The 24,027-nt window shown below is 46.0% G+C and overlaps 1 protein-coding gene across 2 annotated transcripts in view; it reads left to right on the top strand.

Annotated features, from left to right (window-relative positions):
- Positions 1-1,961: 1,961 nt before the first annotated feature.
- ORC4 (origin recognition complex subunit 4) overlaps positions 1,962-24,027 on the top strand; it is a 65,444-nt gene continuing 43,378 nt past the window's right edge. The window contains exons 1-3 of one of the 2 annotated variants that reach the window (XM_025216375.1): positions 1,962-2,099; positions 7,714-7,858; positions 18,196-18,267. In XM_025216375.1, the coding sequence (XP_025072160.1) occupies positions 18,211-18,267 (57 nt within the window). In that variant the 5' untranslated portion in view covers positions 1,962-2,099; positions 7,714-7,858; positions 18,196-18,210. Of the gene's footprint in view, positions 2,100-7,713; positions 7,859-18,195; positions 18,268-18,387; positions 18,616-24,027 lie in introns of those variants that run through there. The other variant, XM_025216376.1, reaches the window with a different exon arrangement.

Here is a 24,027-nt window from a genome sequence, read left to right on the forward strand (position 1 = left end):
CGGCCGGAAGCGGCCCCGCGCTCCCCCCCAGCCGCCTCTTCCTAGCACAAGCTCACTTTGCAGCTAGTCCTCCCCCACCCCCCATGAGCTAGGAAGCGGATCTGCTTCAGTTATTGCCATCTATCCCGGCAGGACTGAGGTCCCTGCTCTGCGGCTACGCTGCCCACGCCAGGGATGGGAGGCTTGGTGACAGGTGGCAAACTAGTCCCCAGGGCCTGCGGGTGCTTTGGTTTCCAGCCAGGGACGATGGGAACGCACAAAGGCACTGGCTGCCTGGGACGGTGCCGCCAGGCGGTGCTTGTCTGCTTGGGGGGGCGAGGCTTGGCTGACGTGGGGTAGTCATTTGAAGAAGAATCAGTTGGTTGGCCTCGGCTCGGGTTGACCGCGCGGGTGGTCGGCCTTGCCACCGGTCACGAGTTAGCTCTGTTCCCACCATCTGTCCTACTGCATCTCCCTTGTGTATCGATGGGATCTGTGCTGTCACGCTGGGGGAGCAGGCACCTGGATGCCGTTGTCTGTGGTGCACAGTTCAGGACTGGACTGTGTGGGGGAGCTGCTGTCAGAGTCAGTAGGAGCATCCCCAGAGAGTGCTGGAGTCCCACCGGGTCTGCGACCCTTCTGGGCTAGGGACAGACATTGCACACAGACTGGTTTAAGTGATCAGAAACTGGTTTAAACCTGTAACAGAAGAGATGTTCAGTGCACGTAAACCAGTTTGAAAATGGCTAAAAGTGGTTTGAGAGAAACCTGGTTATATGTAGTATCAGACAACTGATTTGGCTCAAACTGGTTTATGCAATGTCTGTCCCAGACCCCTTCTTGGTTTAAGTTAAACCAGAGTCCCCCAGCATCCCAAATGCTTTGCAGCCCTGAGAGGGGCTTTCTGCTCCCCAGCAGTGCTGGTCCCTCCCCTCTGCTCCCAGGCTGCAGCTCTGGCAGAGACTATAGGCATAGCAGAGTCTGCCTGGCTTCCTCCTGCTCCACTGCGCTGCCCCCACCACTCCCTGCTCAAGCAGGCATTCCCCTCTCCCACAGCATAGACTAGACCGTAGCCAGCATGTTGTATGCTAGCTAATGCTGAGAGGTGTCTGTGTAAGGCAGACAGGACAGTGTCAGTTCAGTGCCTTTCAGAGCTAATCTAACAGGTTAGGCAGTAATGTCCCTTTCTTGGAAAAAGTTGTTTAACAGCTTGAACTAATGAGAGAGGCTTTTGTTTTCTGATGGACTGATAAATGGTCTGTTATCCCTGCTGGGCTGGTCTGGAGCAGCAAAGGGGGGAACCCCTCCCCACTCAGTGTCCTGCCAGGGCCTGGCCATGCCCCTCTTAGCTCTGCACTATTGAAGGGGAGGGGAGCGTTTTCTCAGTCCGGAGGGGATGTCTATACGGTTACAAACCGGTTCAGGCTAGCCCAGGTTAGACTAACCTGCAAAGATTGAATCAATTCAGGCTCAGGCTTTTTGAATATTAGTCCCTAGCCCTGGGGCACAACAAGGTAGCTAGCGTGCGGGGGTGGGGGAATTGGAGAGGGGGAGCTGTACCTTCGGAAGGTAATGGTCTGACTGTGACAGAGGTGACACCTTCAGTCAGATCCCCTGTTTCCAGGCAGACACAGAAGGTCAGGTATGAAACATGCCTTGCTTTATGTGTTGGCGCAGTTAACAATCTGAGATTATTACCCTGTGGGTGACATGGAAGCCACGTTCTGCTCCGGCCCTGAAGAACTAGCCTTGACACAAATGTTCAAGTCATCCAGGACATCAAGTCTGGGCTTTTTCAGTGTCTCTTGGTAGACCAGCACTTCAAGCAAACAACAAGCTTTATTTTTTCCATAAAAGTCTTTTTGTATGTTCTTAATTTATACTGTTTACAAAATACAGTTAACCATCTTGTCTCAAGTGTAGTGAAATAACTCTTGCCTCCCTCCCTTTCTTTACTGTATATTGTGATTGCTGTGCCCAAGTGGACTGCCTGTGTTTACTTATCATTTTTGGTGAGGCTTCATCTATATCCCTGGGCTTCAGTGAGATCCTTTTGCAGATTTAGGAAAAGTGGTGATATGCTTAAAAGTGCCACCTGCTTGTGACAGTAAATAACACAGGTCTGTGATATTCCCTTTTCTTTGATATGAATTACATTAACAGTTTTTGAACTCAGAAATACCCTTGTTATCAGTTTTAATTTATTATGAATTAACACATTAATGAAACAAATAGAACAAATGGGGCTTTTACCATGTCTCAGAATTGCTGATCCAGGCTCTTCGTATTCCTATAGGTATCTCTGTGCATCTATATATGTTTCTAACCATACATATATGGTTCAGTTTTTGAGGTTTTCCATTTTTGTGAGGGAGAGAGATGCTAGAGAATGAGAGGTGCTAGTGTAGCATATGGGTGTGTGCTAATCTTTCTGGGTCCCAGAGCTCAACTCTTTGGACAAAAAAGTCTTCGATGCCATTTAATGTGAGTGAGAAAAAGTATTTTCCAGTATCCATTTAATTAGTTTAAAGCCTGGTCCTACGACTCTTAATCTCATTCAGTTAGGCAATCCCAGTGATATCAGGAAAGCCTCTCAGTATATGAGTGCTGGCATCTAGTTTTTATAATTTAGTTGTTTCTTGTTTAACTTCATAAACTTGTATTTAAATTTAGACCTTAAAGTAGGCAGGCCAGAACAAGTCTTAAAAATCTTTATATCATTAACTATTAAAGAAACTGTACCTTTAAAGTATTCAGTTTTGTTTTGTTTTTTTAAGTCTTGCAGGGGGCTTTCTTTGTTCTCTCTAGCTTTTTTCTTTTTTTTAAATTCTTGCCAAGTTTGTTGAGAGTGAGTCAGGTGTGTAGGTTGTAGCCGTGTTGGTCTAAGGACATAGGCAGACAAAGTTCTTTGGGTGAATCTGATATCTTTTATTAGACCAATTTAAATGGTTGGAAAATTGGTCTAATAAAAGAACAGATTCACCCAAAGAATGTTGTCTGCCTTGAGAGTGAGCCTGAATTTTCTACCACCTGCTGTGGCAAGTTTGCTGCTGCTTCTGTTTTTAACATGAGTATGTGGGCATGGAGAGAAGAAAAGTCTTATTCACTCCAACTTATCACCACCTTTGCTGTAACATGTCTCTGTCTTTTTTCACTGTTTAGGGAGAAGGGTGACTTACTGACTACAGATAAAGATGCTTTCTGTCATGGAAGTAGTTGAAATAGGGAATTCCTTTCCTCATGTATCTTAAATCACTGTCTCATTAAAAACAAATTGTATACTGAAAATAAACTGAGGCCTTTGGATAGGGTCTTCCCTATAACTTTTGCTTGAAAGCCTACCTGTATTGGGAATTATCCACAGAATCGTTCTGTGTTACTTGGACAACAGCATTTTCTTTCTGAAAAATAACATATAAGGGGAAAGACTGAATGTCACATCATTGACTAATGTAAGAACATTGCTTATCCATTAGAATCTTTGAAAAATTGAACACAATACACATTTAGGAGCCTCTCATGTTTTGGGATGGGAACAATTCATAGGGAAGTGGATTTATGTTAATTGCAGCTATGTAGCAGACTCATCAAAAATCAAGTGCCTTAAACATGAATTTTCATTTCTACCTAAGAGAACTTTTAAAATCTTTCCAGGCTCCTATGCCTGATGAAGGGTACCTGTGCCTGAAAGCTTGTAAATAAAGACATTTTTTTGCAAATATCTAGTTGGTCTAATAAAACATATCACCTCTGCCATGAGTTTTGATCCATAACAAATTAATATTTCAAAGTTAGGACTGCTAAATGCATCCTCTACCTGAACCTGTTTGGAAAGTACACATTAAAAAATGATTTGGAGAAGTGAAGCTATATGGCATCTTATGAAAAATTTTGCAGGATGCATCATGTAAAGCCACACCAAATTTAACATACTAAGTTGATATTAAATTTGAGAAGAAATTGTTATACAGTATCGCCAGTTACAAGTTAGCAGAAAAAGCTGTCACTTAAGCTAATTAAGGATGTACTGTACCTTTGTAATTAAATATAGGATTATAGAAAATTAGGGTTGGAAGGGACCTCAGGAGGTCATCTAGTCCAACCCCTTGCTCAAACCAGGACCATCCCCAACTAGATCATTCCAGCCAGGGGTTTGGTGAGCCAGGTCTTAAAAACATCAAAGGATGGAGATTCATTCCCCCTAAGTAACCTATTCCGGTGCTTCACCACCTTCCTAGTGAGAGAGCTTTTTCCTAATACCCAACTTAAATCTCCCTTGCTGCAATTTAAGACTTGCTCCCTATTGTGTTATGTCATCACCAAGAACAGTCTAGCTGCATCCTCTTTGGAATCGCCCTTCAAGTAGTTGGAGGCTGCTATCAAATTCCCTCTATCTTCTCTTCTGCAGACTAAATAAACCTAGTTCCTTCAGCCTCTCCTCCTACGTCATGTGCCCTGGCCTGAACCATTTTCATTGCCCTTTGCTGGACTCTCTCCAACTTGTCCACATCCTTTTGGGGGTGGGGGCTAAAACTGGACACAGTACTCCAGGTGTGGCCTTACCAGTGCAGAATAGAGCAGAGTAATTACTTCCCTCAATCGTTGGCAGCACTCCTGCTAATGCAGCCCAGTATGCTGTTATCCTTCTTGATAACAAAGGCACACTGCTGACTTTTATCTGTCTTATTGTCCATTGTAATCCTCGGATCCTTTTCTGCAGAGCTGCTGCTTAGCCCGTCAGTCGCCAGACTGTAGCAGTGCATGGGATTCTTCCATTCTAAGTGCAGGACTTTGCACTTGTCCTTATTGAACCTCATGAGATTTTTGTTTGCCCCAATCCTCCAATTTGTCTAGGTCACTCAGAATCCTAGCCCTACCCTCCAGTGTATCTACCATACCTCCCAGCTTGGTATTATCAGTGAACTTTCTTGGGGTGCGGTCCATCCTATCTTCCAGATCGTTAATGAAGACATTGAACTTAACTGGTCCCAGGACTGACCCTTGAGGCTCTCCATTTGATGCCGGCTGCCAGCTAGACATTGAGCCATTGATTACTACCAAATGAACCCGATGATCCAGCCAGCTTTCTATTCACCTTACAGTCCATTCATTAAACCCATACTTTCTTAGCTTACTTGCAAGAATGCTGTGGAAGATGGGATCAAAAGTCTTGCTAAAGTCAAGGTATATCGCATCCACTGCTTTCCCATCATCCACAGAGCCAGTTATCTCATCATAGAAGACAATCAGGTAAGTCAGGTATGACTTGCCCTTGGTGAATCCATGGTGACTATTCTTAATCACTTTCTTCTTCTCCAAGTGCTTAAGGATTGATTCTTTGAGGACCTACTCCATGATTTTCCCGGGGACTGAGGGTAAGGCTGACTGGTCTGTAGTCAGGGTGGATAAAAATCAAGTTTTGGATTGTTTTTTTTTTTTAAATAAAAAAAATCAGATTCTTTTTATTTATTTGTATTTTTGGCATTTTTAAGATGCTTTTAGAAAAATAAACCTATATAATGATAGTTTTAATTTAAGATATGTTAAAGTTCAAAGATACCATCATGGAATATGGATTATAATGTCTAATTATATACTATTTGAGACAATATATTCATGTAACCTTTTTAGAAAAGTTTTATAGGTAACAAGAGGCTGTGGACTATATTAGGGGCCCAATCTGATGGGGTTCCAAGAAGCTCCTCCATAGATTAGTAAAGATTAAAGAAAACTAGTCTACCCAATGGGACTTGGTGCTCAGTCTAGAAGATCCCATTAAGCATTTCTGTGATGCTTAGTTTCAGTTCTCAAACTATGGAGTTGTCTCCAGAGAGAACTTCCTTGTTAACAACAATATATGGAGAGAAGAGGTAACAGACGTGATTACCTACCCATCGACTGTGTAGTCTCTCTGCAAGTTTGTACACAGTCAAGCCCTTACCTCTCTCTAAAAGTGGAAAGTTTCAAGAAGATAAATGAACAGAGTATTGTTGGGAGTGGAGTAGATCTGGGCAAGGAGGAGGAGTCTGGAGATAAATGCAAGGAGGAGGGGGCAGTAGAAAAAAAAGAGAAACATTTTGAGCAGAATATTACAGAAGTCTTGATGGATAAGTTTCTGAGTATAGCCTGTCTATTGATTTGAGATCTAATGAGGGAATGGTATGGTAGGAGGGAAAAATGATCATGGCAGCAGGCTTGCCAGGCTGTAAAAGAGAGAATAAATCAAAGATGAGAACAAACTAGAAGAGATTGAAGAAAGCCCCAAGCTAATAACATATGGCTGCAGCACTCATTTGATGTCCTCCTAATACAGTGGCAAAAATATCCCCCAAATATCCATGATTAATCTAGTGAATTAGAGATAGTTCACTTCCCAATGACCTCACAAGTATCTGCTTCAATTTAGCTTTGGTAAATAAAAAAAAAAAGTATAATTCAATTTTCTGATGTAGCTGCAAAATTAATCTGAAAAAAAAATCACCGCTTTAAAATGTATAGTGTACCCTTTAAAAATGAAACCTACATCTGTCTCTGAGTTGTGACTAATATGTATTAAGGTTATATCAAACAACAATAATATAATTTTGTAGAAAACAGTGATTAAATTGAGGCTTCCTGACCTGTGATTTAAATTGATTTGATTTAAATCAAATCCACCCTGTAGTTCCCTGGATTCTTCTTCTTCCCTTTCTTAAAGATAGGTACTATATTTGCCCTTCTCTAATCATCTGGGACCTCCCCTGATTACCATGAGTTTTCCATGATAATGACCAGTGGCTCTGCAATCACATCAGCCAACTCCTTCAGCACCCTCGAATGCATTGCATTTGGCCCCGTGGACTTGTACACATCCAGCTTTTCTAAATAGGCCCATATCTGTTCTTTCACCACTGAGGGCTGCTTATGTTCTCCCCAGACTGTGCTGCCCGGTACAGTAGTCAGGGAGCTGACCTTGCCAGTGAAGACGGGTGAAAAAGGCATTGAGCACTTCAGCCTTTTCCTCATCATCTGTCACTAGGTTGCCTCCTCCATTCAGTGAGGGACCCACACCCATAGTAGTTGGCGTGAATATACAATGTATCTAAATAGACTTGAATTTTATTATATAGTTCAGTGATTCTCAACCTTTATAGACTCGAGGCACCCCTCAGAAAATACCAGCTCTTAGTTTTCTCTTGTTTTTTTACTACAGAAAAACAGTAGAGCAATTCCTCTGTTGCAGACAACTCAGAAAGTTCATAAAAGGACCGAATGTTTTTAACGTGACAGATTCGTATTTGAAATCACAGAGTTTATTGTATGAAACATGTTTGTATACCCAACAGTGCTTACATTGCATAGCACCAGACTTCACCTGTGAGAGGATTTCAAGGCATCCCAGGTTGAGAATTATATTATTAGATCCATGGTTCATCTATAATAGCAGCACACTTTGGGTATAATTCTTTATCTCTTTTCTTGTACCATAACATTTTGTTTGCTTTCTTTGGCCAGCATTGTAGATTGAACTGTTCACAGTACCCAGATTCTATTCCTTTGTTGATGACTTTGATTAGATAGCTGTAAACTGCATTGTTTTTATTTTCCTTAAGTGTGCATTGCTTTGTATTTTTCAACACCTATCTTCATCTTCCATGTTGTTGCCTGTTTAAGAGCTGATCTCTTGTACACTTTCTGACATCTTAATGTAGTCAGTTTGTTGGTAGCTGAACTGTGGCATATTCTGTTTCCCAGTAGCCTCATGTAGATCTGTTAAGAGAAGAAAGGGATGATACAGTTCCTGTATGGCCCTGCATTTGAGGCTTTTGAAGAAGAGGATTAATTATCACTAAGCATTTCAAGTTTGGCTATTGGGATCACTAATGGTTATATTTTCAAGGCAAGTTAACTATACGTGAAGGTCTTCTATTACAACACAGACAGCTCAACAGTATGAGCCTTGAGATTTGTGCTATGTTCATGATACTAGGACAATGTCTGTAGGCAATTGTATATATTCTGGTGCTATGCCATGATCATGGAAGCATCACAGTCAGGCTTCTGATGTTTGTTAATATTAGAAGTTGGTGCTTGAGTGATACTTTTACTGAAAAATGGGAAGCATCAAAACCAAGTGATGAATTCTTTAGGACTGGATGGATTACTGTATTGTTTTTTCAAATACTGTCTCTTGGAATTGCACTTGTCACTAACAATTTCAGTAAAAGTAAGGTTTTTTTGGTTATACCTCTTACTTTAACTTGCCTTTTCCCAGACCAGAAGGGCACTATATCTACTTAACATCTTCTCAGGTAGATATTCCTTGATTGCCTCAAAGTTATCATTCAAAGCATGCTTTGTGAAGCTCACAAATCCCCAGCGAATTTACTACAATTTGGAGGTAGCATAAAAAAATAACAACTTTGTCCTGGGTTTTGGTTTCTAGGCATGCACTCATACTGCAGGGTCTAACTTGCACTTCCTTCTGAGGTGAGACCTCACAGTCCAACTCTGTAATCCTAAAACCAGTTACTATTAATTAACTAGAATTAATTAACCAGTTGCTATTAATAAAGGGTAGCAGAAGAAGTATACAAGTCCCAGTAAACAGCCAGACCCTTTTTCTCTTTTCTTTTCACTCTGGAATTAGAACATTGTCTCTCTAGGGGTTTCAGTCCCCTGGGACATGACTGTCATTCCACACTACATTTTCATATGGCTTTGTTTAATGCCTTGCAATAGCCTTGAGTAGCCTTGCAATTAGCCATCCTCTAACTCCAAAACCTTGTGCCTTTGTTCCTCCTGCAAATCCTTCCTTTACATTTCTCAAACTTTGATTTTTTTTGTTGAGACCCAATGCAATGCTGACTCTGATTCTGGCTCTGGGAGAGTTTCTAAAATATTAATCAAACACCATTATACAAGGGTGAGTAAAGTTTAATGACCTTCCTGGCTTATCCCTGAGAGCAGACAGTGAGTTCCACATAAATGGAGGCATTTAGTAATGCTGTAGTAGTTTGTATGTGGTACAATCCCCAAACTGTGAGGCATCTCAGTGCTTGATGTTCTTCCTCTTTTCCAAGTCTATACTGGCTTGATTTTTGACTGCCAGTTTTCCAAACAATTTTACTATAGGACGTGGGTTTCTCTCAATCTGAATGTTAAAAAAAAAATTAAAAAAAATAGGGCTGTAGCTAAGGAATCCCATGCCTAAAATACCTCAGTTGTACCTGGCTCACATACCATATTTGTTTATTTAGCATATGCAGTTTTGGCATATAGTTTCAGCCATCTTAAAGTGATGTCATCACCAGTATGAAGGCCACCAGTAGCATAGTAAATGGATACCAGTCGACAACATGGGACATGGCTTGGACTTGTCCACAGGGGCATTTGTTGTCTTTGCAAAGGACCCCATTGGTATTGGTTTGAGGCATAGTGATCCTGGCCAGCAATATTATGATGAAATATGAGTGCCACCACATGTACATGGGATAAGATGGAGTGGAAGGTCTGTACAAATACTTTAGAATGTCTGTAGCTTGGATTTTCTATAGCATTCAAAGGCCTATAATTTGAGGCTTTAAAAAGGTCACATGTCTAAAATTCTTGTAATATGATCCTGTGTTCTGATCCTTCTCAAAGAAAATACTTTAAGGATGAGACTTGTGTTTTAATTTTTGTAGATTTGTGCAAATCGTTGTGGGGAGTTGAAACTTAGTTCTTTTTATTTTTTTATGGAAAACATTTACTCTTGACTGGACCCTTATTCTGGCACTATATTAGTCACCAGCCTTATGCTGGTCCTTAGAGTTGGTCTTTTTATTATGTGCGCAGTTCCTGCTCCTCTGATCATGCTGATGTTGAGTTGCAGCTACTTAGCATTTGCTCATATGTCTTCCCCAAGAAAAGGATGAAGAGCACTGGTATGATTATATGACCCTAACACTGTTGCCTAGAGTCTTAAGCTTCCTTCTGGTGTTTTCTTTGCCAACACTGCTGAAGTAAAATTGTGTTTGGATTTCAGAGCACTTTGAGATACTGACTCTTGAACTGTAAACCTTGCTCCCAGAACAGATATTTTTGGAAGGGTACCCCATAGAAAACAGGCAGAGAGCACCTAATGTGTACTTAAAAAGCTGTCAAAGGACAAGATTCAAACTTCTACGTGGGTGGTGCTTGGCTTCAGTGTCCACAGCTTGTCTGTGATGTCAGGTTGCCTGGAGACATAGTGGCTTGCCATGTAACCCATGGTTTGCTGTGTGACTATATCCAGCTCAAGTAACCTAGTTTAACAATAAATACAGCTTTCTGCTATGTTACTATAGCATATTAAATATTTTTAAAGTGTATCTGACTGTTATAGATTGTACTTTAGTTTATCCTTTGAAGAGTTAAAGATATTTTTACTATTGAAGGCAATGTCCAAAACAGTTTCTTCATTCCGCTAAGATCAATATATATTTAAGGTTTGTTAGAACTGGATTTGGTTGTTAATTGACTTGGTTTTCTCTAGCTTGAAACTAAAGCAGTTCTATCAATAGAAAACTGTCAGATGAGTCAGCCTTTGGCTTGTTTCTTTTTTATGCTGTCAGGTGTGGAGGAGGAAAGAAGTCTTTCAGCTTTGGCGTCCAAGAGCAGCATTTAGGAGACACTTATTTTGATGCTAACAATGTGGGTTTTGCAAGAGTGGGTACCACTTGATGACTTGTTTGCTTTACTACCCTTATGTGTGTGTAGGGTGTGCAAGAAATCCTAAACAAATATGAATCTGAATTCCAGTTATTTCTTTGTTTTGTTTTTGAAAATGGGTAAACAATATAAAGAAGTAGCACTTTCAATGCCTGTCCCCCATAAAGGCCAGAGGCAGTAGATTCACAGGTGGGGCATATCTATGTCTTCCTAGGAAAAGGAAATAACTAAGGCTCTATACATCTTGCAGTCATTGTCCTAGTTCACTTAGCTATAAGAATATTTAACATACTCTCTCTTCCTGTGGCAAGTGCCCTTCTGGTTCTGATCATAATCTGGAGATTAACTGTCTTCTATATATAAATCACCTCTTAATGAGGATAAGAGACCTTATGTCTCTTGTATCATCATCTAAACAACTACATTTTATAAACCTAAGAGTTTCAGATGGCTTAAGTTACTTTGTGAGATCAAGAACTTGTTATATCAATGGATTGTAATGGTTGCTCCTTTTGTCACCCTTGTTCACTGCAATTCAAGAGTTGCTACAAGAAAAACGTACAGCACCTTCTGTTACTCTACATGTTGCTGGCAGTTACATAGTGGTATGGAGTAGTTTCCATATGAGGAAAGACTAAAGAGGCCGAATCTATTCAGTTTAGAAAAGAAATGCTTGGGGGTGGGGGGAGGGAAGCTGGGACATGATAAAGGCTTACAAAATACTAAATGGCCAAAAGAAAGTAAATAGGGCAGGGGTGGGAAAAATACATCCCGCGGGCCGAATTAGTCCCACGAGGCCATTTTATCTGGCCTGCGGGGCCCCTAAAAACATTTTGAAATGTAAAATTTGTCTGTCTTTGGTTCCTGTCAAAAATTACAGGAACCAGGGGCAGTAGGACCCAGAGGAAGCCCTGGTAGGCTCCCGCAACAGCAGGGCCTGCCTGGCCCTGCCCCTGCAACTGGAAGCCCCAGCAGGGGCTTCTGGCCTGGGACCAAATGGCTGCCCTGGCATGGAAAGCTCAGGTAAGGGGCGGGGGGGAAGGGCAGGAAAGGAACTGGTGCAGAGTGCAGGGAAAAGTGGCCCCTCCCCTGACTCGTGGTCCATGCTCCCTGCTGCAGCTGCTTGCAGCCCGCATGGGGCTGTCCTGAACAGGCACAAGCAGCCCCACGAGGGCTGTGAGTGGCTGCAGCGTGGGGCGCCGGCCACGGGGTGGGCGAGGGGCTGCTTTTCCCTTGCACTCAGCACCAGCTTGTAATCTGGGTCCGGGCTCGCCTGTCGGGGGTGTGCCCAAGCACAGTAGACTGCGGTGAGGCTGCCACCACCACCTTTGGGCTGCCCAGTGCACAAGCTCTGGGTGGGCAGCAGCAGCAAACACTGCCCAGCGTGACAAGCAGGGGGACCGCAGCTGCTCCTGCCATGGCACAGCCCCGACGGGCTAGCCTGGAGCCACGCAGGGCCCTGGCTGGCTGCGGGGGCTGGGTTACAAGCTGGTGCTGAGCACGGGGAAAAGTGGCCCCTTGCTTGCCCCGTGGCTGATGCCCTGCATTGCAGCTGCTCGCAGCCCACATGAGGCTGCCTGTGCCTGCCCTGGACACAGGGCTGCTATATGTGGGGGCTGCGAGTGGCTGCAGCAAGGAGCACCAGCCATGGGGCAGGCCAGGGGCCACTTTTCCCCATGCTCTGCACCAGCTTCTTCCCTTCCAGGGAGCAGGGGGTCAGGGCTGCCCCCCGTCTGTACCACGGGGCTGGGTGGGGGCACTGAGAGTGAGCGGGTGCAGGAGCACAGGTCCCGCACTGGTATTCTGGCGCCAGCAGGGCCCCGAGCAGGGCAGTAGGGGTACAGGGTCCCAGCCGGCAGGGGTGCTGTGGAACCAGGCCATCTTCCCCCTTTCCCTTCTGGTGCAGCCCAGCCTGGCTCTACAGACCTCTGCCAGCCTGTACCCCACTCTGGGTCCCACTGGTGCTGGCCCTCTGAATTTGGTCCCAAGACATTGGGAGGTTGGTCCAAGATGGTGACCGGGGGTGGGGCTACCCATGCAGCCCTCAACAGCTTGCCAAAACTGGGTAAGCAGCCCTCTGCCCAAAATAATTGCCCACCCCTGAAATCGGGATTTGTTATTTACTTTCTTACAATACAAGAGCTAGGGGTCACAAATGAAACTAGTAGGTAGCTAATTTAAAACTAACAAGTTTTAAGAGGAAGTTATTTTTCATGCAGCATGTGAAGGAGGTGAGGTCATAGCTTAATAAGGGATCCAGAAGGAAACACTGAGCAAGGCATACAGGCCTCCTGAATGAGTTGGAGCCTGTGAATGCTGACCAGCAAAACTGCCTGCAGACATAAGTAGAAAAGTGACAGGAAGACAGCCTCCTTCCTGGTCTTGTAGATGGCCAGTTTTGCCAGGGCCAGAAGGGGGTTGACCAGGAGGTCCAGGGCTTGATGGGGCCATGGGCAAGGGCAAGGACTGCATAACAAAAAAGGTGCATGGAGGTATGGGGAGAAGTGCAGCCAGAACCTGGGCAGGAAGTTCTGTAGGAGGTGGAAGAGGGGCTGCTACCTGGCACACTCAAGATAGGCATGCCCCAGGGTCTCCCGCTCCTGGGAAAGTGGGCAAGCGTTGGGATTGTGTACCAGATACACATTTGTGGTAACAGGTTTGTAGGGGAGGCACCAGCTAACATCCCTGGTGGCTTGTGGGATTAAGGTGGAATACAGACTTGTCTACTGGGGACCCTGACCTTGGCTAGGCTGTCCTGCCCCTTGTTGTTGGGTCAGGATGCGAGGACAGGATGATGGTTTGTGCAGAGCATAAGTGTGTAAGAGCTGGTGGTAGTTGGCCTTTTGGAGGCAGACTGACTTGGTATCCCCCAGACTGCTGAGATGGCAAGGCAGGGAGCACTGCGGGGCCTGCTGAGGCAGTGGCCTCAGAACTAGCTCCTGATGGCTGGAGGATACCAGAGGGCAGGGACTGCCCTTGCATAGGACCTGCACCTCTGAAGGAGAATTGTATCTAGCCCATGGCTGCCCTGGGTCCCTTCTCCCTTCCCTGTGATGTAGTCAGCTGCAGCAGCAGCAGCTCCAGTGGCCAGGCAGCCACTCCCCTCCCTGGCCCAGCCCATCTTGCCCAGCCTCCCAGCCACCAGTGTACACTCCAAGGCAGGGGGGCTGAGCTCCTGGCTAGGCTTCTGTCTTGCAGCTCTGACCCTGTTCCCATTCATAGACCAGACAGCCCAGCCCCTGGTGAGAGTTGAAGCTCGGATATGGTTATCCCTGTTGCGGAGGGGGTATAGGAAGAAGAAAGCCAGGAGCTGTGGGTTAACTGGGTCCTGGCAGGCCAGGTCCCACCAAGCCATGCCACGTGGATGTAGCTGGAGTGGCTGGTGCTCCACCTGTGCCCATGTGACCCAAAGCAATATGTAGGAACACAGCGCAGCACTGGCCTGGCCTAGCTGTGTGTTGGGGACACTGGATGGGGGAGAGTGTGCAGGGAGAAGAAAGGAACACAGTGCGGGACCTGCCCAGCTGGGCCCATATAATCCACAGGTCCTGGCCTCTTTCTCTCTGCAGCCCTTCCCCTACCCTGAGTCCCTGGCATGCAGCTAGCCTGGGCTGGTGCTCCACTGTGTTCCCATGTGCTGCTTCAGGCCACATGTGTGCAGCTGGCATGGCTCCTGCCCAACCTAGCTGTGTACTGGGGACTCAGAGCAGGGGAGTGGGTGCCTGTGTGTGTGTGTGTGTGTGTGTGTGTGTGTGTGTGTCTACATCTGCCTGTGTGCATGCGGCCCTCAACAGCTCAACAAAGCTTTTAAGTGACTGTTCAGCCCAAATAATTGCTCAACCCTTTACGAGATGGAGGTTGCCAAAGGGGGCTGGCCTAGTGCTGGAGGCGTGGACTTGGGTGGTTTTTAACATGAATACGTAGATTCAGTACCTGCTGATCCTCCACCCTGACAAAGGTGAAAGTGGTGTCAGGGTGGTGGGCATGCCAGACGTCCACCAGGGAGTGGTCAGTGATGACCTCTCTGAGGATATCTGCAGCAGCATAGCTCCACTCTTTGCTAGTGCGGTTCTGTACCTTGAAGGTGACGGTAAAGTTCCCACTGAGAACCAGGCACTTGTTAGGACTCAGGTTCCCAAGGTAGGCTGCCATTTGCCAATAGAAAAGGTTCATCTCTGTCTCATGTGCAAGGGCATAAGTGCTTACCAGGGTGAGGACAAGCCCTTGCATTCAGACTTAGAGATGGAACAGGCAGCCTTGCACAACCTCAGTGGTGAGAATAACTCCCAGCTGTAGGCTTGGGGGAGAACAGGGTCACCACCCCATAGGATGTCTCTGTGAGGTGACTGAGATAGACTTTGTCTCCCCACTCCAGCCACCAGTTGGCTTGGGCAGCTGAAGTCATGTGGGTCTCCTGCAGGAAGAGTACAGAGTAGCCCCACTCCTGGAGGAAGGAGGATACTTGGCACCTGCAGAGACTTGTCTGTCCTCCAGACCCACATTTTGAGGGGAACCACAGTGAGGGACTCATTGGTGGAGTGCATTGTTAGGCTTGGCAGTGCTTTTGCAGGAGCCAGCTGTGGGACCCATCAGTAATCCTCCCATCCCCTGATAGGTGTAAAGAATGTTGTGGATGCTGAGAGCTTATCCAAAGTTTTTGGCATTGCTTTGCTTATGCCCTTTGCCTTCCCTCACCAGAGGCCTGACCAAGGGGAGGACTTGGTGGAAATCTGCCACCAGGGTCCAGGGCAAGCTGCCCCTTCTTCCTGGTGCACACTGTGCTCTCCAGGAATTAGAGCATCTCTTCCCTGGGTACTGCTGGGGTAAAGAGCTCTGTTGGTTTTGTGAAGGGGACCATGGACTCCTGGTTATCCTCTTGTTGGTACTATGGTTTGGTGGGCTCCTCTAGGCTGCTGGGGATGGGGGGGGTGTTTCCCCCACCTCTGCCGCCATGGGGGCAGAGGCCTAGCAGAGCACTGCCTGTACCACTGGTCTAGTACATCCCCTGGCACTGGGAGAGGGAGAGCTGCAGCCGATTGGGGTGAGGGAGGGGACAGCATGGGGGGTGGCAGACAACCGGCTGGGGGGAGGTCTCAGGGTACCCCTCAGGGTTGGGATGGTTTTCCTTAGGGGATCCTGCTTCTTCCCAATCTGTACTGGGACCACAGGATGCTCTGGGGTCTGTGGTAGGGGGGATGGCTTTGATTGGGGATGAAGGAGATAGTTCAGGCACCTGAGTGGTGATGGAGCCCTTCATTTTAGCTTTGTGACTGCTTGCTGGAAAATGGGTAGTCAAGTTCAGTCTGGGCTATACATCAACTCTTTAAAGCTGGTATAACCATTGGGAGAGTGAGCTTTCTTTAACCAATGTGATTCTTCAACCCTCTAGTATGGACGCAGAATGGAATAAGTTGTACCCATGGAAGGCTACCTTTAAACCAGTATTTCTGTATTCACAGGAAGCAGCAGTACTAAAAGAACCATGTCAGTCTGTTGCAGCATTTATAAGTAAACATGGTCTTTCTCATCTGCAGTATTGAATGAGAATCTTACACAATTAGTGGTTGCTTGTATCTTTGCAAATATGACGTAATTAGAGTTTAGTCTCTACCTGTTTATATTAGTCAGTTGATTGACTTATCTCCTTTTAACCGACTCTTCCTTTTGTACTTCATTTATTTTCTACAGAGTTCTCATTGACTAACAGTAAACATTAAAAGTTTCAGTTTTAATGTTTACTGTTAGTAAACATTCTGCAGCTCCTAAACAGAGTCTTTTACACTCTATTTGGTATACCATTATGTAACCTATGAGAGTGGACTACATTTAAGCAATTATAGGGCTTAATATTTACAGATTCTTATTTTACATCTGCTGAACGTTAGAAAATGGTGAATGTGGTATTGATTTATTTACTAGACAATTGTTTTGCTCGTGATTAGTGTCATGCAACTTCACTGAAACTAGAAATTTGGGATCACCCAGGTTAGTTCAGTGTATATAGTGTTCCGCATTCTCAGTTTTTGTTTTAAAAAAAAAAAAAAGTCTGGAATTTTTCAGGGTTTATCTTTGAAACAAAAACGGGGGTAAAATCAGGATAAAAAGAAGAAAAGGAAAAAAATTGGTTTAAATCAGGGAAAAATTGGTGGTGATGGAGGGAGGGAGTAAGGTTGGGCCTAGGGAAGGGGTAAGGCAAGGGGTGCAATGCAGTCCGTCGGCCAGTCCTGGGGCTGCAGCAGGAGCAAAGCGTGGGGAGCTGTCAGTGGGTGCCAGCTGACAGGTGTGGCTCTTGCTGTTACACACCCCCTGGGGGGCTGTGCCAGGTTCTTCCCGGGGGGCGTGTGGCCCTGGATCTGCGCATGGGACAAGAGCAGGCTGCTGCCCACCCTGAGCACTAGGAAGAGCCTGGTGCCACCACTGGTCCCAGCCTGCAGGGAGCGGGGCCAGGCTCTCCCATCTGCCTGCCCCCAGCGGAGATTGCAGCTCCCAGCACCGAGGGCAGGGCTGAATCTGGAGCCGCCAGGGTGCAGCTCAGACCTTCCTGCTCCAGGAGCAATTCCTGTGCCCTGGCCTGGCCCCCTCCACCCAGGGTCAGAGCTGGGAGCCCTGCGCCCCCAGGCAGTAGCTCCAGACGCACTCATCCAGCCCCTGTGCAGCCACCGCCACCCCCCTCCCCGGCTTCTGCTCTGCATGTGGCTGCCGCCACTGCCCCCCCTTCCCCCCCATTTGGCTGAAAACCTGTGCCTCAGGTAACTGGCACGGCGACACTTTTAGCTTACCGGCATCACCCATTTTTCAATTCAAATCCCTGTTAACCAGCACAAGTGGGGGAATAGGCCATTCCCCTCTTGTGCTGGTTAACATGGATTTGAATTGAAAAACGGATGTAAATCGGTAAAAAATCAAATGACTTAGATCAGGGAATTTATCAGTGAAAATCGGTAAAATCTGAGAATGCAGAATACTAAATATATAATACTGATGAGGGGCATAATGGTATATCCTAGAATCAGCCTGGATTCCATACCAGTTCTCTCACAATTTATTTTTTGTTTCTGGCAACCTGCAAAGGATCGGGTCCTTAATATAGTAGTACATGTAGTTACTGAGACAAGACTTTACAAATATGATGCAATAGATTGTGTATTCCTTCCCGCCCCCAAATTCTTTATATAGAAAGGCATGTGCTGTCGCTTGAATTTTTGATAGGGTCTCATGGATGCAGCATGATTCTTTTTTACCTACTATTTTAAGATTGTATAACTTGTTTAAAATGAAATCTGAAGTTAAAACAGGTTTATTTTTAAAAGAAAAACGTTTAAATAACAAACACATCAAATTTAAACTTAAAAAGCTATTTATCAAAATTGCCATCAATTAAGAAAAAAATAGTCTACTAAATTAAACTTTTATGAACACATTGGTTGATATTATATGCGGTATGTTAAAGTAATAAATTTCAGATTTGGCATGTCTGCAGTTGAATGAAAACAAATAAAGCAGTAGGCTATATTGTAGTAATTCTATTTCATTTTTTCTTTTAAGATGTAAATTGGTGCAATGAGCAAACGCAAGTCAAAGGATAGCAGCTTTACAAATGGAGAATGCATTTCTCAGGTTGGTAACTTCTTTTTCTTTCTATCCTTCCTGTTTTATTGACTAATTCACTGGCCTGGAATCTGAGACAGATATCCTTCAGTGACTTCCCAGATTAATTTAGTTTTCTTTCTTTTGTAGCTAAAGGAGCCACCATGTTCAAGTGGTGGAGGGCCTGATATTCCTTTTGATGACTGAGACATGAACAGAGACACCAGTCAGATGCATACGTAGCCTACCTCCTGATGTTTTGCTCTGTTAAATGCTAGCAGTTAGAGTACAAATAATTTATCTGCATTAGGAAAATGCAGAAGAGTAGGCCTGTGTTTCATCAGTCAAATACTGGAGGCAAGCTGCAGTTGCCCACAGGTAACCCAGACATCCTCCATAAAAGCAAGCATTTATATAAGTAGAAAATCATATTGGGTAAGTCAGACACCATAAATACAGCAATCACTTCTTTTGATTTGTACAGTGAATTCCAGCCCAGGTGAGCTCCTGCTTCATTTCATGAGCCAGAGTAGGTAGGTAGCAGTTGCCTAAACAGGCTTCAGCTGGTTATCTATGTCCTCCCACCTTCACCATCTGGCTGCTAAGAAATCAGATGCATCTTGTTGCGTATTAACTATTCAGTAACTATAATGGATTGCTACTCCCTAATGTTGCTATCTTTTAATGCAAGATGAGTCCCTGTTTCCCTCCCGTCCCCACATCAGCACAAGGGGGAATAAAGTCCCTTGTTTTATATTTATATACAAGGAATCATCAATAACTAAATTGTCTATCATTAAACTACTGCCAAAGGCAGCATGTACTCAGTGATGGAAACCAACTAGAAAGTCAGTTAAATGCAGCCAACACTGAGTGTGACTATAAAACACATGGCCCATAACAGGCAAACATGCTGATACAAGGATAAATTAGTGCAGCCCATCTGAACAACATATGGTAGTGTGTCCATTCTACACAGTACCCCTCAGCACAGAGTCTTTTTCAAGTCATAGTGAGCCACTATGTTGAATACATTTTGACTTCCTCTTCACTCCCACAGCTGAGCTTTCCCATTTCCAATTATTCCTGTTTTTTCACCAGCATGAAATATCTGGCGAACATCACAGAATGGGGCCCCAAATAGTTCAGCCAGAATCCTTCTGTCACCCCCTCTTTCACCCTGGTGCATATGATTGGTGTGGCCCCACCCTCCATGAGATGGGGCTGGAGCAGGTTGACCTGTGCATATACTTTTTTGAAGGATCCCAAGGCTCATGACAAGAACACCTGGTTCCAGTAATGGGTGAGGGGCTAATTAGCACATCAATCCTTTGCAGGGTGTATCAGCACATACTGGGCAGTGCTGAGCTGGGAGTCATCATGGCTTGAAATGCTGTTGACTGTGCTGGGGCCCATCCCTATGAACCATAGGGTAAATCATGAGCCTTTTGGCTTTAGACAAATATCAGGCATAGCTTGTACTATATATGGGTGGAAAATGTATTTATGGAGTACCTGTGCTAAAACTTGCAGCAATTTCAAAAAGAGATAAAATGCATCAATTCTGGAAGAACTAACTCTATTGATACTATATGCTAATTACCAGAGGTTTATTTAAAGGGCAGTGTTTTCAGATTTGCCTTGAGCTTCCATGTGCTCAGGGAGAACCGGGTCTGACAGTAAGGATGGGAGGTGTGGGCTGCAGGAGAGAGAAGATTTGGGGGGCAGAGGGCAAGGTGGGTACCTGACCCCCCAGATTTATTTTCTCTGCTGTAGCAGTCGGAGTGGGGCAAAGCCAAGGCAAACCTGCAACCATTAGATTCTATACCTGGAAAAATTACAATGACATTTATAAATTTTACATATATAGCATCTAATTATGGGACAGGGCGGCTTATGTTCAGGGTCACCTTATATTTTAGTAAATATGGTACCTTCAGCTACAGACTTAAGCCTTGAACACACATTCATTTTCTCCTGGGAGAGTTGCTGCTTTCTTCTACAGTAAAAATGGCTGCTCCCAGAGAGAGAACCTGGGAACAACCAGGGTTAAATCAGTCCCAGGAGAATTTCTCCTGTCTGTACTTGCTGACAGTTTTTCTTGTGGATGTTAGACTTGTGGGGTTCTTTTGTTAGTTTTTCATAGTTTCTAGGGTCGGAAGGGACCTGAACAGATCATCAAGTCTGACCCCCTGTCCTAGGCAGGAATGAGTGCTGGGATCATAGTGCCCCAGCCAGATATCTATCCAGCCTCCTCTTGAAGACCCCCCAAGGTAGGGGAGAGCACCACCTCCCTTTGGGAGCCCATTCCAGAACCTGGCATCCCTAACCATACAGTCATGCCTCCTGATATCAAGCCTGAACCTGCTTGCAATCAATCTGTGGCTGTTATTCCTTGTTATCCCAGGCAGTGCCCAGGGCAACAGAGCCTCACCTATTTTCCACTGGTTCCCCCTGGTAAGTTTATAGATAGCCACCAGATCCCCTCTCAGTCTTCTCTTGCAGAGGCTGAATAGATTCAGGCCCTTTAGTCTATCTTCGTAGGGCCTGGCCTGCTGCCACCTGGCCATGCGAGTGGCCCTCCTCTGGACCCTCTCAACGTTGACCACATCCCTCTTGAAGTGCAGTGCCCAGAACTGGACGCAGTACTCCAACTGCGGTCTGACCAGCACCGCATAGAGGGGAAGGATCACCTCCCTGGACCTGCTAGTGATGCATCTGTAGATGCACAATAAGGTGCGGTTAGCTTTACTGACCGCTTCCTTGCATTGGTGGCTCATGTCCATCCTAGAGTCAACAAAGATTCCAAGATCCCTTTCAGCCACTGTGTTGTTGAGAAGGGTGTTCCCCAGCCTATAGGTATGTTGCAGGTTCCTTCTCCCTAGATGCAGAATCTTGCACTTGTCTGCGTTGAATTCCATCCAATTCTCATCCGCCCACCTCTGTAACCTGTCTAGATCTAGTTGGATTCTGTCCTTTCCCTTTAGTGTGCCCACTTCTCTCCACATCTTTGTGTCATCAGCGAATTTGGACAGTGTGCTTTCCATGCCCACCTCCACATCACTGATAAAGATGTTGAGCAGTACAGGCCCGAGGACCGCGCTCTGGGGAACTCCATTGCCCACATCCCTCCAAGCTGAAAACGACCCATCCACCACCACTCTATGGGTGCAGCCATTGAGCCAATTTGCCATCCAGCTGACTGTGTAGGCATTAATGCCACAGTTGCCTAGGTTTTTTTTTAATGAGAATGGGGTGATAAACAGTGTCAAAGGCCTTCTTGAAGTCCAAGTAGACAACATGCACCTCAGCGCCCGCATCCAAGGATTTTGTGACCTGGTTGTAAAAGGAAACAAGGTTAGTCAGGCAGGATCTGCCCACAGTGTATTGGTTGCCCCTGAGTATTACCTCCCATGCTGGGTTCCCACAGATTTGTTCCTTGATAATTTTCTTAAAGGTCTTACCAAGGACCAAGGTGAGGCTAACTGGCCTATAGTTACCCAGGTTCTTCTTTCTTCCTTTCTTGTAAATGGGGACCACATTGGCCCTTTTCCAGTCCTCTGGGACCTGGCCAGAGCACCACGAGCGCTCATACAGCCGGGCCAGGGGCCCTGCTATAACCTCCGCCAATTCCCTCAGTACCCTCGCATGAAGAGCATCTGGACCTGCTGATGTATACATGTCCAGCCCCTCTAAGAGTTCCCTAATTAGATCATCCATGACCCTAGGCATGGCGTCATGTCCCCTGAGCCTGTCCATAATCCTAGTAGGGGGGTTGTCCCGGTCCCTGCTCAGAAATATGGAGGCAAAGAACTTGTTGAAGAGATCAGCTTTTACCCTTGCTGCAATTACCAGATTGCCAAGCCTGTCCTGTAGGGGCCCCATGTTGCCTGGTGCCTTCTTCTTACTCCCTATGTATTTGAAAAAGGACTTTTTGTTATCCTTAATTCTGGTCACCAGTCCTAGTTCCATCTCTGCCTTGGCCTTCCTAACAGCCTCCCTGCAATCATGAGGTATAATCCTCCTTGGCGATTGCCCCTTGCTTCTACTGATTGTATGCCACCTTTTTTGCCCTCAGGCCCTCCTGGATGCCTTTACTGAGCCAAGGGGGCTTTTTAGCACTCTTACCCACTTTGTTTTGTGTTGGGACTGACTCCCTCTGAGGTTGGAGGATCGTCTCCTTAAGGAACAACCACGCATCCTAGACTCCCATCTCATTGAAGCTCCGAGTCCCCAATGTCTCTCTTAGTAATCTCCTTAGCTCATTGAAGTCGGCCCTCCTGAAGTCAAGGACTTTTGCGTGACTGCTTGCTTTTACCACCCTGCGCCGGATAGTAAATTACAGCAGGCAATGGTCACTAACACCTAGGTAGTCGAGCACCTGCGGATCCCTCACCAGGTCATCGCCTGTGGCAAGGACCAAATCCAGCAAGGCATTTCCTTTGTTGGGATTAATGTACCTCCTGAGTTAGGTGGAGGTCCTGTATGCAGGCTAAAACCCTACATGAGCATTCAGACCTGGATGACTGATCCTTCCAGCAGATAGCTGGGTAGTTTAGGTCCCTTGTCCTTAGACATCCCTTGTCCTTACAGCCTCTGTGAGCTGACCTGAAAATTCCAGATAGGTCCAACTCATCCCCCTGGTGAGGCGGTCTGTAGTAGACACCCACTATCAAGTCCCTTTCCACACAACCCCCTTGCATTCTTACCCAGAATGCCTCAGTTTGCCTCTCTTCTGAACCCATCTTGATCATCAAGGACGTGTACTGCTCTTTAACATAGAGCGCTACACCCCCCCCCCCCTTTTTCTCCATACTCTATCTCATCTATACAACCTATAGCCCTCAATGTCTACTGCCCAGTCGTGGGTAGAATCCCACCAGGTTTCTGTAAGCCAAACCAGGTCTGGGTTTTTGCTAGCTAGCAGGAGGGCGAGTTCCTCCTGCTTATTCCCCATACTTTCCAAAGCGTATTAGAAACTACAATTGTCTCTGATTTGTACTTTCAATCTTCCTATTTATGTATTTAAAAATAATAACTAAATGCATTAGAGGTGAACCAGTATATCAATATGTATCGGATCAGTACCGATAAAAGGAAAATTGACATTATCGGCAATTAACATTTTTTGGTCGTTGTAGGCGATAATGTCACCAATAAATGGTGCATGCATGTGTGCAGCTGCAGCACACACGCAGCCAGGAGTGCAGGCCAGCAGATTGGAGAGCAGTGTCCAATCAGTAAATCTGGTGGGGGAAGGGCTGTGGGGGGAACAGATGGAGGCCCCCACAGTGAGGGCAGGGGCTGGTGCTGCCTAGCCATGGCAGGATGCAGGATGGAGCTGTGGGTGGCTTATCCGAGGGGGGCCACCACCGCGTGCACCCCTAGGGGAAGGTATGGGGGGTATGTGCGCCCTGGATTTGTGCATGGGGCAAGGGCGGACTGCCTGCTTCAGGGTCAGGGGCTGTGCCGGCCTTTTCCTGGCGGGGGGGTGAGTGAGGATGGGGTGGGTGGCAGTGCTGGGAGGAGATTACAGGGGGGTTATGGTCAATTTTGGGGTGGCTGTTGCCCACCCTATAGCCCCCCTTCCAGCACCGCCACCTGCCCTTGCCCACCCCGAATGCAGCCTCCCTGCCAGGAAGAGTCCAGCACAGCCCCTGGTCTTGAGTCTGCAGCAGGCAGCCTGCCCTCGACTTGCACCCAAATCCAGGGGGCACATGCCCCCCATGACTCCTCTAGGGGCATGTGCAGCAGTGGGGACTCGCACTCCTCCCCACTCCCCTGTGTCCC

Source organism: Alligator sinensis, unplaced genomic scaffold (genome assembly GCF_000455745.1).
Source record: "Alligator sinensis unplaced genomic scaffold, ASM45574v1 scaffold1048_1, whole genome shotgun sequence".
NCBI classification, from domain to species: Eukaryota; Metazoa; Chordata; order Crocodylia; family Alligatoridae; genus Alligator; species Alligator sinensis.